Source organism: Bos taurus, chromosome 10, assembly GCF_002263795.3.
Source record: "Bos taurus isolate L1 Dominette 01449 registration number 42190680 breed Hereford chromosome 10, ARS-UCD2.0, whole genome shotgun sequence".
Taxonomy (NCBI): Eukaryota; Metazoa; Chordata; class Mammalia; order Artiodactyla; family Bovidae; genus Bos; species Bos taurus.
In genome coordinates, this window is record NC_037337.1 from 91,790,101 (window position 1) to 91,804,233 (window position 14,133).

At 40.4% G+C, this 14,133-nt stretch overlaps 1 protein-coding gene across 11 annotated transcripts in view; it reads right to left on the bottom strand.

Annotated features, from left to right (window-relative positions):
- The window catches only part of CEP128 (centrosomal protein 128), a 480,417-nt gene that overhangs the window by 14,471 nt on the left and 451,813 nt on the right, over nt 1–14,133 (bottom strand). For all 11 annotated transcript variants that reach the window (XM_059890961.1, XM_059890959.1, XM_059890957.1 and 8 more), the window contains one exon: nt 11,958–12,071. In XM_059890961.1, the coding sequence (XP_059746944.1) occupies nt 11,958–12,071 (114 nt within the window). The remainder of the gene's footprint in view (nt 1–11,957; nt 12,072–14,133) is intronic.

Sequence of the window (14,133 nt, forward strand, 5' to 3'; positions counted from 1 at the left end):
TTTTACCCATTTCAGACTTGGCTGTATATGATTTTAATCCATTTTCAAAAACCAAACATATTCACAGAGGGTAAAAATTTCCCATAAACAAAGATACTCAAAAAAATGTGTCACTGACTTCAGAAACAAAGGGAGAGATGCAAAGATATTTTATAATGATGGTTCCCGGAACCAATGTTTATTCCCTGAAAGTGACTATTTAAAAGGAAACAAGGATTGTTTGGATAAATATGTTATGGTATATTTATTACAAACTACCAAGACAATTAACTGGCATTATCACTCACCTAGAGCCAGACATCCTGGAATGAGAAGTGAAGTGGGCCTTAGGAAGCACCACTACAAACAAAGCTAGTGGAGGTGATGGAGTTCCAGTTGAGCTCTTTCAAAACCTAAAAGATGATGCTGTGAAAGTGCTGCATTCAATATGCCAGCAAACGTGGAAAACTCAGCAGTGGCCACAGGACTGGAAAAGGTCAGTTTTCATTCCAATCCCAAAGAAAGGCAATGTCAAAGAATGTTCAAACTACTGCACAACTGAAGTCATCTCACACGCTAGTAAAGAAAATTCTCCAAGCCAGGCTTCAGCAATATGTGAACCATGAACTTCCAGATGTTCAAGCTGGTTTTAGAAAAGGCAGAGGAACCAGAGATCAAATTGCCAACATCTGCTGGATCATCGAAAAAGCAAGAGAGTCCCAGAAAAATATTTATTTCTGTTTTACTGACAACGCCAAAGCCTTTGACTGTGTGGATCACAACAAACTCTGGAAAATTCTTCAAGAGATGAGAATACCAGACCACCTGACCTGCCTCCTGAGAAATCTACATGCAGGTCAGGAAGCAACAGTTAGAACTGGACATGGAACAACAGACTGTTTCCAAATAGCAAAACGAGTACGTCAAGTCTGTATACTGTCACTCTGCTTATTTAACTTATATGCAGAGTACATCATGAGAAATGCTGGGCTGGAAGAAGCACAATCTAGAATCAAGATTGCCGTGAGAAATATCAATAACCTCAGATATGCAGATGACACTACCCTTACGGCAGAAAGTAAAGAAGAACTAAAGAACCTCTTGATGACAGTGAAAGAAGAGAGTGAAAAAGTTGGCTTAAAGCTCAACACTCAGAAAACGAAGATCATGGCATCCAGTCCCATCACTTCATGGCAAATAGATGGGGAAACAGTGGAAACAGTGGCTGACTTTATTTTGGGGGGCTCCAAAATCACTGCAGATGGTGATTGCAGCCATGAAATTAAGACACTTACTCCTTGGGAGGAAAGTTATGACCAACCTAGACAGCATATTAAAAAGTAGAGATATTACTATGCCAACAAAGGTCAGTCTAGTCAAGGCTATGATTTTTCCAGTAGTCATGTATGGATGTGAGTGTTGTATTATAAAGAAAGCTGAGTGCCAAAGAATTGATGCTTTTGAACTGTGGTGTTGGAGAAGACTCTTGAGAGTCCCTTGGACTGCAAGAAGATCCAACCAGTCCATCCTAAAGGAAATCAGTCCTGGGTACTCGTTGGAAGGACTATGTTGAAACTGAAACTCCAATACTTTGGCCACCTGATGCAAAGAATTGACTCATTTGAAAAGACCCTGATGCTCCTCATTGAAGGCAGGAGGACAAGGGGACGACAGAGGATGAGATGGTTGGATGGCATCACCGACTCAATGGTCATGTGTTTGGGTAAGCTCCGGGAATTGGTGATGGACAGGGAGGCCTGGCATGCTGCAGATCATGGGGTCACAAAGATTTGGACACGACTGAGAAACTGAATTGAACTGATGTACCTGATATATTTAGAATTTTGAATTCAATATGATTAACAATTGTATCTTTACAGTTAACTTTCTTCATAATCTTTCCTTTCTTAATGCTCTTATTGAGCAAATTATTGTGAATATTGAAGAAAGCATGTGGTTTGTCAGGGGAACTGGGTTTGGTAGGGTTAAAAAAAATAAAAACCGTAATGAATGCAGAGTTCCAGAGAACAGCAAGGAGAGATAAGAAGTCTTTCTTAAGTGAACAACGCAAAGAGATAGAAGAAAACAGTATGATGGAAAGTTAGGGATCTCATCAAGAAATCTGGAGATATCAGAGGAACGTTTCATGAAAGGATGGGCACAATAAAGGACAGAGACAGTAAGGACCTAAGAGAAGCAGAAGAGTTTAAGAAGTGGCAAGAATACATAGAACTATACAAAACAGGTATTAATGACGATACTGATGATGGTATGGTCCATCATCTAGGGCCAAACATCCTGGAGTCAAATGGGCTTTAGGAAGCATTACTACAAACAAGGCTACTAATCCTATAATATGATGCTGTTAAAGTGCTGCACTCAATATGTCAGCAAATTTGGAAAACTCAGCCAGCGGCCTAGGGCTAGAAAAGGTCCAATTTTCATTCCGATCCCAAAGAAAGGTAGTGCCAAAGAATGTTCAAAGTACTGGACAACTGTGTTCATTTCACATGCCAGCAAGGTCACGCTCATAATACTTCAAGCTAGGCTTCAGCAGTACCTGAGCTGAGAAATTCCGGATGTACAAGCTGGGTTTAGAAAAGGTAGGGGAACCAGAGATCAGACTGCCAACTTTCATTGGATCACAGAGAAAGTAAGGGAATTCCAGAAAAACCATCTACTTCTGCTTTGTTGACTATGCTTAAAACTTTGTGTGGTTTCCACAACAAACTATGGAAAATTCTTAGAGATGGGCATACCAGACCACCTTACTTGTCTCCTGAGAAACCTGTATGTGCGTTAAGAAGCAACAGTTAGAACCGGACATGGAACAATGGACTAGTTTAAAATTCAGTTCAGTTCAGTCGCTGAAGTAGATGTTTTTCTGGAACTCTCTTGCTTTCTCATGATCCAACAGATGTTGGCAATTTGATCTCTGGTTTCTCTGCTTTTTCTAAAGCCAGCTTGAACATCTGGAAGTTCAGTGTTCACATACTGTTGAAGCCTGGCTTGGAGAATTTTGAGCATTACTTTGCTAGCGTGTGAGATGAGTGCCATTGTGCGGTAGTTTGAGCATTCTTTGGCATTGCCTTTCTTTGGGATTGGAATGAAAACTGACCTTTTCCAGTCCTGTGGCCACTGCTGAGTTTTTCACATTTGCTGGCATACTGAGTGCAGCACTTTCACAGCATCATCTTTTAGGATTTGAAATAGCTCAACTGGAATTCCATCACCTCCACTAGCTTTGTTTCTAGTGATGCTTCCTAAGGCCCACTTGATTTTGCATTCCAGGATGTCTGGCTCTAGGTGAGTGATCACACCATTGTGATTATCTGGGTCATGAAGATCTTTTTTGTATAGTTCTTCTGTGTATTCTTGCCACCTCTTCTTAATATCTTCAGCTTCTGTTAGGTCCATAACATTTCTGTCCTTTATTGAGCCCATCTTTGCATGACATGTCCCCTTGGTATCTCTAATTTTCTTGAAGAGATCTCTAGTTTTTCCCATTCTATTGTTTTCCTCTATTTCTTTGCACTGATCACTGAGTAAGACTTTCTTATCTCTTCTTGCTATTCTTTGGAACTCTGCATTCAAATGGGTATATCTTTCCTTTTCTCCTTTGCCTTTTGCTTCTCTTCTTTTCACAGCTATTTGAAAGGCCTCCTCAGACAACCATTTTGCTTTTCTTTTTCTTGGGGATGGTCTTGATCACTGCCTCTTATGCAATATCACGAACCTCGGTCCATAGTTCTTCAGGCACTCGGTCTATCAGATAATCCCTTGAATCCATTTGTCACTTCCAGTGTATAATCCTAAGTAATTTGATTTAGGTCATACCTGAATGGTCTAGTGGTTTTCCCCACTTTCTTCAATTTAAGTCTGAATTTGATAATAAGGAGTTCATGATCTGAGGCACAGTCAGCTCCCAGTCTTGCTTTTGCTGACTGTATAGAGCTTTGCCATCTTTGGTTGCAAAGAATATGATCAATTTGATTTCGGTATTGACCATCTGGTGATGTCTATGTGTAAAGTCTTCTCTTATGTTGTTGGAAGAGGGTGTTTGTTATGACCAGTGCATTCTCTTGGCAAAACCCTATTAGCCTTTGCCCTGCTTCATTATGTACTCCAAGGCCAAATTTGCCCATTACTCTAGGTATTTCAATTTAGGAAAAAATAGTTTAAAATTAGGAAAGGAGTATGTCAAGGCTGTATATAGTCACCCTGCTTATTTAACTTAAATACAGAGTAAATCATGTGACATGCCAGGCTGGATGAATTACAAGCTGGAATCAAGACTGCTGGAAGAAATATCAACAACCTCAGATATGCAGATGACACCACCCTTATGGCAGAAAAAGAAGAGGAACTAAAGAGCTTCTTGATGAAAGTGAAAGAGGAGAGTTTAAAACTGGTTTTAAACTCTGCATTCTGGTTTAAAACTCAGCATTCAAAAAACTAAGATCATGGCATCTGGTTCCATCAGTTCATGGCAAATAGAAGGCAAAAAAGTGGAAGCAGTGACAGACTTTATTTTCCTGGGCTCCAAAATCACTGTGGATGGTGACTGCAGCCATGAAATTAAAAGACGCTTGCTACTTGGAAGGAAAGCTATGACCAACCTAGACAGTGTATTAAAAAGCAGAGACATTACTTTGCCAACAAAGGTCCATATAGTCCAATTTATGTTTTTTCCAAAGGCCATGTATGGATGTGAGAGTTGAACCATAAAGAAAGCTGAGAACCAAAGAATTGATGCTTTCGAACTGTGGTGTTGGAGAAGACTTTTGAGAGTCCCCTGGACTACAAGGAGATCAAAGCAGTCAACTGAGGAAATCAGTACTGAATATTCGTTGGAAGGACTGATGCTGAAGCTGAAGCTCCAATACTTTGGCCACCCGATTGGAAGACCTGACTCACTGGAAAAGACCCTGATGTTGGGAAAGATTGAGGGCAGGAGGAGAAGAGGGTGACAGAGGATGAAATGGTTAGGTAGCATCACCAACTCAATGGATGTGAATTTGATCAAACTTTGAGAGACAGTGAAGGACAGAGAATCCTGGTGTGATGCAGTCCAGTTTGGAGTCGCAAAGAATCGGACATGTCTTAGCAACTGCACAAGAATAGCAAAAAATATGTTCATACAAGTACACATTTTGACTTTTAATTAATCACTTTTGCTCCTTTGCTATTTTCAGGTTTTATAGCAAAAAATATCTCAACTTGGCAACCTTTTGTTTAACTTTTAAAATGGCAAGATGCAATCAACTAGTTAAATATTATGGCTGGACAGTTAGTCTTAATCCATTCAAAAGAACAAAAATTGCTTCAGAGTTCATCATGATTCAATTACCTATGAGGTTTCAGATGTGTCATCTAATAATTACTGGAAAAATAACAATGAAATCTGTTAGAATTCCATGAAAGGCTGAAGTTAGGAAAAAAAAGTTTAATCATCAAATTAGCATGCATTGTGTATTCTGGAGTCAAAGATAAGGCAGACAGCGTCTGCCCTCCAAAGTCATATAATCCATAGAATAGCATTTCCCAAATTTCAGTATTTACCTTTAGCTATATTTACTATTTCTTTTACGGTAACTTAAAGATTAGACTTGCACCTCAAATCATCAGTTCACCCCTCCGCCCCCAGTGGCTCAGATGGTAAAGAATCTGCCTGCAACGTGGGAGACCCAGGTTCGATCCCTGGGTAGGGAAGATCCCCTGGAGGAGGGCATGGCAACCCACTCCAGTATTCTTGCCTGGAGAATCCCATGGACAGAGGAGCCTGGTGGGCTACAGGTCCATAGGGTCACAAAGAGTGACCCTTTAAAGGGTCACTTTACTTTAAAAAAAAGTCACTTAAAGTGACTTACTTTACTTTTTTTTTTTTTTTAAGATTAGTTGCTGCTGCTGCTGCTGTTATGTCACTTCAGTCGTGTCTGACTCTGTGCAACCCCATAGATGGCAGCCCACCAGGCTCCGCCGTCCTTGGGATTCTCCAGGCCAGAACACTGGAGTGGGTTGCTTGCACCTTAAATCATCAGTCCTCAATCTTTTTGGCACCAGGGACCAGTATTGTGGAAGACAATTTTTCCAATGAGGGAGTTTGGGTTGATTCAAGTGCAGTAGGCTTCAAGCTCTTAAGAGAATCTAATGCCACTGCTGATTTGATAGGAGGTGGAGCTCAGGCCTTAATGTGAGTGATGGGAAAGGCTGTAAAGACAGGCAAAGCATTGCTTGCCCGCCACTCATCTCCTGCTATGTAGCCAGGTTCCTAACTCAGGCCAGGGACCATTTCTGGTCTGTGGCACAAAGGTTGGGGACCCTTGCCCTAAATCTCTATATAGGGCTTCCCAGGTGGCGCAATGATAATGAATCTGCCTGCCAATGCAGGAGTCGCAAGAGACAAGGGTTTGATCTCTGGGTCAGGAAGATCCCCTGGAGTAGGAAATGGCAACCCACTGCAGTGTTCTTGCCCGGAGAATCCCTTGGATGGAGGAGCCTGGCAGGCTACAGTCCACAGGGTCGTAAAGAGTCAGACAAGATTGAGCGATTTCACTTTCATTCTTTCCTGGAGAGGTTTAAATGATGGCAAATTGCTTGGGGCTGGCAGAAGCATAGAGCTATATTTACATAGCAGTTTACACACAACTTCTTTAAAAAGTATGGAGAGAGGTGGTTATACGTCATTGGGGTATTATGAGGTTAAAGCTCCCTCAGTTTCCACCGTGATTGCCACTGCTATTCCCAAGCAATATCTGTAAAATTACGTAATACACTGATGATATACTTTAATAGTCATTAAGTGAAAGTCACCTCCAATTGTGAATTGCACCAGGAGTTATATATTGCATGCTTCAGAAGCTAACAATTGTAGACGATTTAAGGTATGGACAGAAATAGCTGACCTTAGAGAGAAAGTGCAGTCATTAATTGCTATGAGCAAAGCATAAACAAACCACGGAGCAATTCAAGCAGGGAGAAACAGCTTCTAGGAGCAGCACACACGTGCTTATGCTGAGCAAATATGACAATGGGCTTTGTCAGACTCTGCCTTCATAACCTGTGCTGAAAGCCATTATCATCGCTTCCTTACCCACCTCTTCTTATCCTGTAAAACATCTGCTTTTAAAGAGAAGTTGCCTACTAACTCTTCTGCTAGAAATTGAAAATCATGATTTTCTTTTCAGGAGGAGGAAGGATGGGAACAAAACATGCTTTTTGTGATTTTACCGAAAACTCCACTGCTAATTAAAACCATATATTGAACATGGGTAGAGAGCAAAAAGGGCAGGTAGCAAATGGGAATATTTTGGACAAAACCATGCTCCTCTGTGAATTCCAATTAGCAATGCTATGTTATTGGCTGACTGTTGAACATTCTGTTCTATTCGAAACAGCTGGGACAGCAAAGAAGTCTGTTGTCTTACAGAAACCCAGTTAGGCCTGATGAAACGAGCTACGGAATGCTTTGTTGTGTATACAACGCTGTGTTCGATTCAGCAGTGAATTGCAGTCTCTGTATATACTTTGAGATCAGGCTTCGTCCAGTTAACTTAGGAAGCTCAATACAACGTTATATTATGCTCTCAGCAATTGTTGACACTGGTCCTGCTGAAAATCTTGATGGGTTTCTATAAACCTGATCCTTTTGAGCCTAGTGATGGCCATTGGAGCAAACAGAGGGCGATGAGTCTCCTTCTGAATTGAAAGGGAATCTGACTTGCACACTTTCTACTATACCTCCCCTTCCACAAGCAGCAGTGTGGTCATATTGGATGTCTCCCTGCCTTCTGACATCAGTGAAAGCCAGCTGCCAACATGGTTCTGCTCTTCCAAGAGCTATTTGTCTGTCAACAGTAATACACTCAGGGTTCTACGACTGTAATACTAACAGTGATTCTTCTCCAAACAGATGAGAATAAAACACTTCCGTGTACCTTGTCATCACGAGCCTCTTTTCAAAAGGCTTTAGAGCATCTTTCTTCTCTGAACTTCCACTGCTGTTTATTGGGATCGACTTAAAAAATTTTTTTTGGCTGTGCTGGGCCTTAAGGCAGCCCACTGGCTTTCTCTAGTTGCGGTGTAGAGTGGAGCCCAGGCTCTAGAGTGCAGGGCTTCAGTAGTTGTGGTGTGTGGGCTTATCTCCCGGGTGGCTTATGGGATCTTAGTTCCCCCACCAGGGATGGAACCTGTATCCCCCGCATTGGAAGGTGGATTCTTAACTACTGGCTCATCAGGGAAGTCCCCTAATGGGGCTGTCTTTACAGCATTTATCCCCTTCTCCTTTGTACTACAGTTATTTGAATTCCTAAGGATTGGTAATGACTTTTCTCATTAAAATGCCATCATTCTCTCCACTTCCAGCGCTGCGTCTTGTGCACAGTGGAAATTCAGTATATGTTTGCTGGATGTTGTAGTCAGCAACAACAGACTTGAAGATCTTACCTTAAGAACAAAAGCTCTCAAAGGCAGAGATCTTCGTTTTGTTCACTGATGTGATTCCCATGCACCTAGAAAGTTCCTGGCACATGGCTGAAACTCAACAAATATTTGTTGAATGAATGAACAGTAGTATGACTTTACAAAGAACTTGTGTAGTATGTATTTGGCTGATAAATGAAGAAAAGAGAATACTTTACATAACATGTAAAGGAAGTAAGAATAGTTTGGTAAAAGTCTCCTTTCTCTAGACCAGGAGTTGGCAAAATTTTCCCACAGAGGGCCTGATGATAAATCTGTGAGGCTCTGTGGGCCTTCAGTTTCTGTTGCAACTACTCAACTCTGCCATTGAGCATGAAAGCTGCCATAGACCACACACGAATAAGTGTTTTTACTTACAGAAGCAGTCAGCAGGCAAGACTTGGCCCATGGCTGGCCGTCTGCCAAACTGCGTTCTAAAACAACTGGACAGGAATTATCTGTAAGGATTAAGATGACAGGTAACTCTTCTCTACTTGAAGACCTGCCTTCTGTATGCTTATACGTGCTGCCACTCCCATCTCCGACAGGAAATGCAGTGCTTTGGCAATATAGTCTGTACAGAGTCTGAGCAAACTCTGGGAGAGAGTGAGGGACAGGGAGGCCTGACACGCTGCAGTCCGTGGTGTTGCAAAGAGCTCGACATAACTGAGTGACTGAACAACCACAAATCAGACGCAGCGTCTCTGATTATCCAGGAAGCTAAGAAATTAACAATTTTTTCACTGCCCATATGAACTTATTTCTTCTGAAACTGCCTCCCCTTTCATTCTTAATAAGTTATGTTTATAAAAAGCATATAAGCAAATGATCATTGGTATCTATGATTTGCAAAAATGTGCTCTCACATTTTTCGCAACAATGACTACAAAAAATGTGACAGTCTCATGAGTTTTGCCTTAGATCACTGCATTATTTCAGGCCAGACATCTGCTACACAAGATAATAATCTACGTATTCATCACTGAAATGGATCAATATTTAAAAATGTTTAAGTAGTATTAATGTGGAACAATGTCATCATACAATGTGCTTTGTGGCTCTTTCCTGCATTTGCAGTGCCTATTTGCAAAATTTTCAAACTTATTTCTCATTTTGATAAGTGTTGGCCTCACAAAACCAGGCTTGATTTCCTCTTCAGCTGCAAATGTAATTTTAAAGAGAACTCCAATGAGATTACTTGCTGAACATGTTAAACATTCAGAGCTTTGCCATATGCTGTTATAGAAATTGCATTGATTTATCGCAATTTGGGTGCCTCTAGGTAGCACTGATCCACCTGATACTGAATCTAACGGTATTGGGAAGCAATGTCTTAAATATTTCATCTGCTTTTAGACCTCTATGGAACTAAGAGGCATACACTGTGTTTCTGTGCTTTTGGAGAAAACAGACTTTTATTTATTAAAGATATTGTCCTACATTTGGTGACTTCTAAAAAAAATTAAGGGACAGCAGATCCAAATTTACACTATAATAGCCTGGTGGTCAAGGATATAGATTCTTGTAACCAGGCAGATGTAGGTTTTAACCATGATTCAATCACATAATCGCTCTATAACCTGGTTTTCTTCAGTGGTTAAAAAAAAAAAAGAGGGTTCCTGTGAGGATTAAATGAAATCAGGCACATAAAGCATAAGACACATACAAAAAGAGCAATTTCATGTAGTTTGCTCTAATATGTGCTCAGTAACGAGTAGTTATTATTATTAGCTATTGTTGTCTAAGCCTTGTTCTTCTGCTTAAGTCAGTGGCACTCTAAGTGGAGGAGAAATGCTTGAGTATATGAGACCTGATGAGAATGTTGGAAGACAATTTAGTGAACTTAAAATTTGCCATATATGATAACATGATCGCTGCTATAGTCAATAATACCAATATAAAGAGCAAAGGTATAAAAAAGCACAAAGTCACAGGCCGCCCTCTTTGCAGTAAGGGCATCAATAACACGGCATATTGTGTGAAGTTTCTGTTTGGGATGGGGGAAGTAAAGAGCTCACTTTAAGCATGCCAGGGAGGGCTTATGTAAATGAATACTGTCTTTACATCCACTGAGCATTCTGTCCAATTACATTCAGAGGAGGGAAGATGCACCTTAAAAATAATTACACTTGGCTGAAATAAGTGAATATATACAGTGTAATGAATATGCATACATATTGAACTTTGTAAGAATATAAAAGAGCTGAAACTTTAGCTTTATTTTCTAAATTGACTTGGAGTGTACTATAGATGGATCCTCTCTAGCTCGGTGTTCTCAGTGAGAGGGAGAGAGCAGCTTTGCCCTCCAGGGGATGCCTAGCAACATCCAGAGACACTTTCGGATGCCACAACTTGGGACGGGGAATGTGACTGGTATCCAGTGAGTACATTCTTAGGGACGCTGCTTAACATCCTACAATGCCTAGGACAGCCTCTGCAACAAAGAATTACCTGGCACACATGCCACTAATGCTGGGTTGAGAAGTTCAGCTCGAGGCCGACAACTGTTAAAGGTCAAATGAGTGTCAAGTCACCCATAACCCACATGGGTCTTGGACAGCTCCTAGGGAATGGTTTGTAATTTAGGTCAAATCTTCCCAGTCTCTTATATGGTCCCCCACTAGTGAATCACAGACAGAAGTAGTAATATGGAGCTCTTATCCTCATGAAATGAACGACTATAAATGCTGATCCTAGGAAATACTATAGGCTATTTCACCTACTGGGGATTTTAGTGCAGAGAGAGGAATAGTCAGACTTACACAATGAGGAGGGTGGCCATCCACACTAAGCCACTGACCAATCAAGAGGCCAAGGGTTTCCTGGCTCAGGATTTCTTACTGTTGTTTAGTCACTAAACCATGTCCAACTCTTTGCGACACCATGGATTGTAGCCAACCAGGCTCCTCTACCCGTGGGATTTCCCAGGCAAGAATATTGGAGTAGGCTGTCATTTCCTTCTCCAGGGGGATCTTCCCAACCCAGGGATTGAACCCACATTTCCTGCATTAGCAGGTAGATTCTCTTCCACTGAGCCATCTGGGAAGCCCACCAGGATTTCTTAAGCAGCATCAATTCCCATAGACAAACAAGATATTAAACAACAATGAAAGTGAAAGAAAGTGAAAGTCCCTCAGTCGTGTCCTACTCTTTGTGACCCCATGGACTATAAGTCCATGGAATTCTCTAGGGCAGAATACTGGAGTGGGTAGCCCTTCCCTTCTCCAGGGGATGTTCCCAATCCAGGGATCGAACCCAGGTCTTCCGCACTGCAGGCGGATTCTTTACCAGCTGAGCCACAACGGCATACACTTAATAATTAGTTCTCAGATAAAAAGTTATAAACACGATCCCTGAATTTTTATTTTCTACTTCTACAAAATTGAAGATCTATCTCTTACATCAAAACATTTCTTTCATAAGTACCCTTATGCAAATGCCACGGGGCCTGCTTAGAAAGCTATAGCCATAACCATAGGTGACACCCAAAGTCTGAAAATGTATATAAAGGACATTACTCTGAAGCTTTGGACTCTGTGCTTGGTGTCATCCCGGCACTGCTGAAGAGAATCTCTGTGAACTCGGTATTTCGAATATCTCCCGTCAATTCTGTCGGATAAACTGCAGGAACCCTGCAAAAACAAGAAAGGGTCTAAATTGGTAGATGAAAGAGAAACCAGAGCTTGAAATTAAGCTGAGAAAGTTCTGATATCTAGATAATAAATCATTATAGACATTTAGAGAGATATACAGAGAAATCAGAGGTTCCCAAGGATAAGGAAAAAGATGGTCACTTTAGATGCTACCATTAAAAATAAAAACAGTCCCACAAAAGTTATTGGCCTTTTTTTTTCCCCACTGGTAGTCCCTGTGCCAATCTATGACCGACACCCTTTAGGTGAAGGGAAAAATTTAAAGTAACAGTGAGTTGTTTGAAGATAGTATTTAATGATGCCATGCCACTTTTGGATGGTATATACTGTCCCTTAGAATTGCACTTAGCAAAAAAAAAATTCTCTTTCTTCAACACACTACCTGTTAACTATTATTTCATGCAGATTTTTAAATGTAAGGATAGCTCATCTTGGGACTTCCCTGGTGGTACAGTGGTTAAGACTTGGCGTTCTAATGCAGGGGGTATGGGTTTGATCCCTGATTGGGGAACTCAGATCCCATATGCTCCAGGGCAAAAGACCAACACCGTAAAACAGAAGCAATCTTGTAACAAATTCAATAAAGACTTTAAAAATGGTTGACATCAAAAATATCTTAAAGGAAGTAAAAAAAGAATAGCTCACCAGCCCTCAAAAGCATGAAAAGATTCAGGTAATAAACTAAGACAGAAAAATAACCAGGGCTTGCCTGCCTTTCTATTTTTCCTTCTTTCTGGGGATAGAGGATAGAACACAGCAAATAGTCACTGCAGCCTGTTACTTAGACTCTTTTTTTTTCTGGCTGCACTGCAGGGCATATTGGATCTTAGCTCCCCAACCAGGGATTTGAACTGGGCAACCGCTGCATTGGAAACCTGGAATCTTAACCACTGTACTGCCAGGGAAGTCCCCTATGTAGACCCTTCAGTATGAATTAGGGAGAAATTAAACAGAATTAGGGCAACTGATTTTCATATATAAGAAAAATCATCTATTTAGCTCCCCAAATAGCCTCAAATAACTTTTTGAATGTTCAGACCAGAAGGGGTATTAGAATTCCAAAGTTATCATTTTTATTAAAAAAACAAAGTTACATCCCAAGTAAGTTAAGAATGACCTGTCCAAGGCTAGGCAATTTGTGGCAGAGTGACCTTGGAACCCAAAGCTGTTCCCTCTCCTCCATATCAAATATGTAATGTTTAAATGTAGGATTGTGGTGCTGAACCATTTCTTTCAAAATAAGGATTAAAAAATAAAATGAAGTGGGACAGGGAGGGAGGGACAGAGAGAAACAGAGAGAGACAGAAACTATGACACCTTTAAATAAGAATAAAGTCAAGATCATCTAAGTAAGATAACACTTGTATTCACATTTAGTTGTCAAGAGACTACAGTGTTGTCCAAAAACATGTGAAATGCATTTTCACATATATGCTAGTGATGCCAGTGTGAGTAGGAACAACAGAGGTAATATTGTTCAAGTCTCTCATTTTATGGATGAGGAAATAAGCTCTTAAGATAGTAAGTGATTTTGTCTGGGGCAGGAGCATGAACCAGAACTTAGGTTTTTAAACTTGTTAACTGCATACTGAATTTTAGAAAGTTTTAAGGATTTGAAAAATATAATCTACATCTAATAATCTAAAGGTTTTATATGTTTTTATTTAAGGCAATGTTTTCATTAATTGATTACATGACCTCTTTTTATCGTATAGACGGCTTTAGAGTATATATGGAATGGGTTTCAGGCTAGAGGCAGTAGGCAAAACAGATGGGCTTTCCTATAAATATGCAGAATTATATCATAGTTTTATATAATCTACACACTCCAAGCTTCAGTTTCCTGAGTAGTAAAATGAGGGAAAATAATGCCAATTTATAATGTGTCTCTGAGGATTTGAAGAAATATAAAATGCTTAGCTTTTGCCTGCCATATATAGTGCATAATACTTGCTAACGAATTCCTTTCCATTTTAAAAGTAGATGTTTCAATTTGAATGACTAAAAGTACAATTCTAAATTTTGAAAAACATTCTGTCTC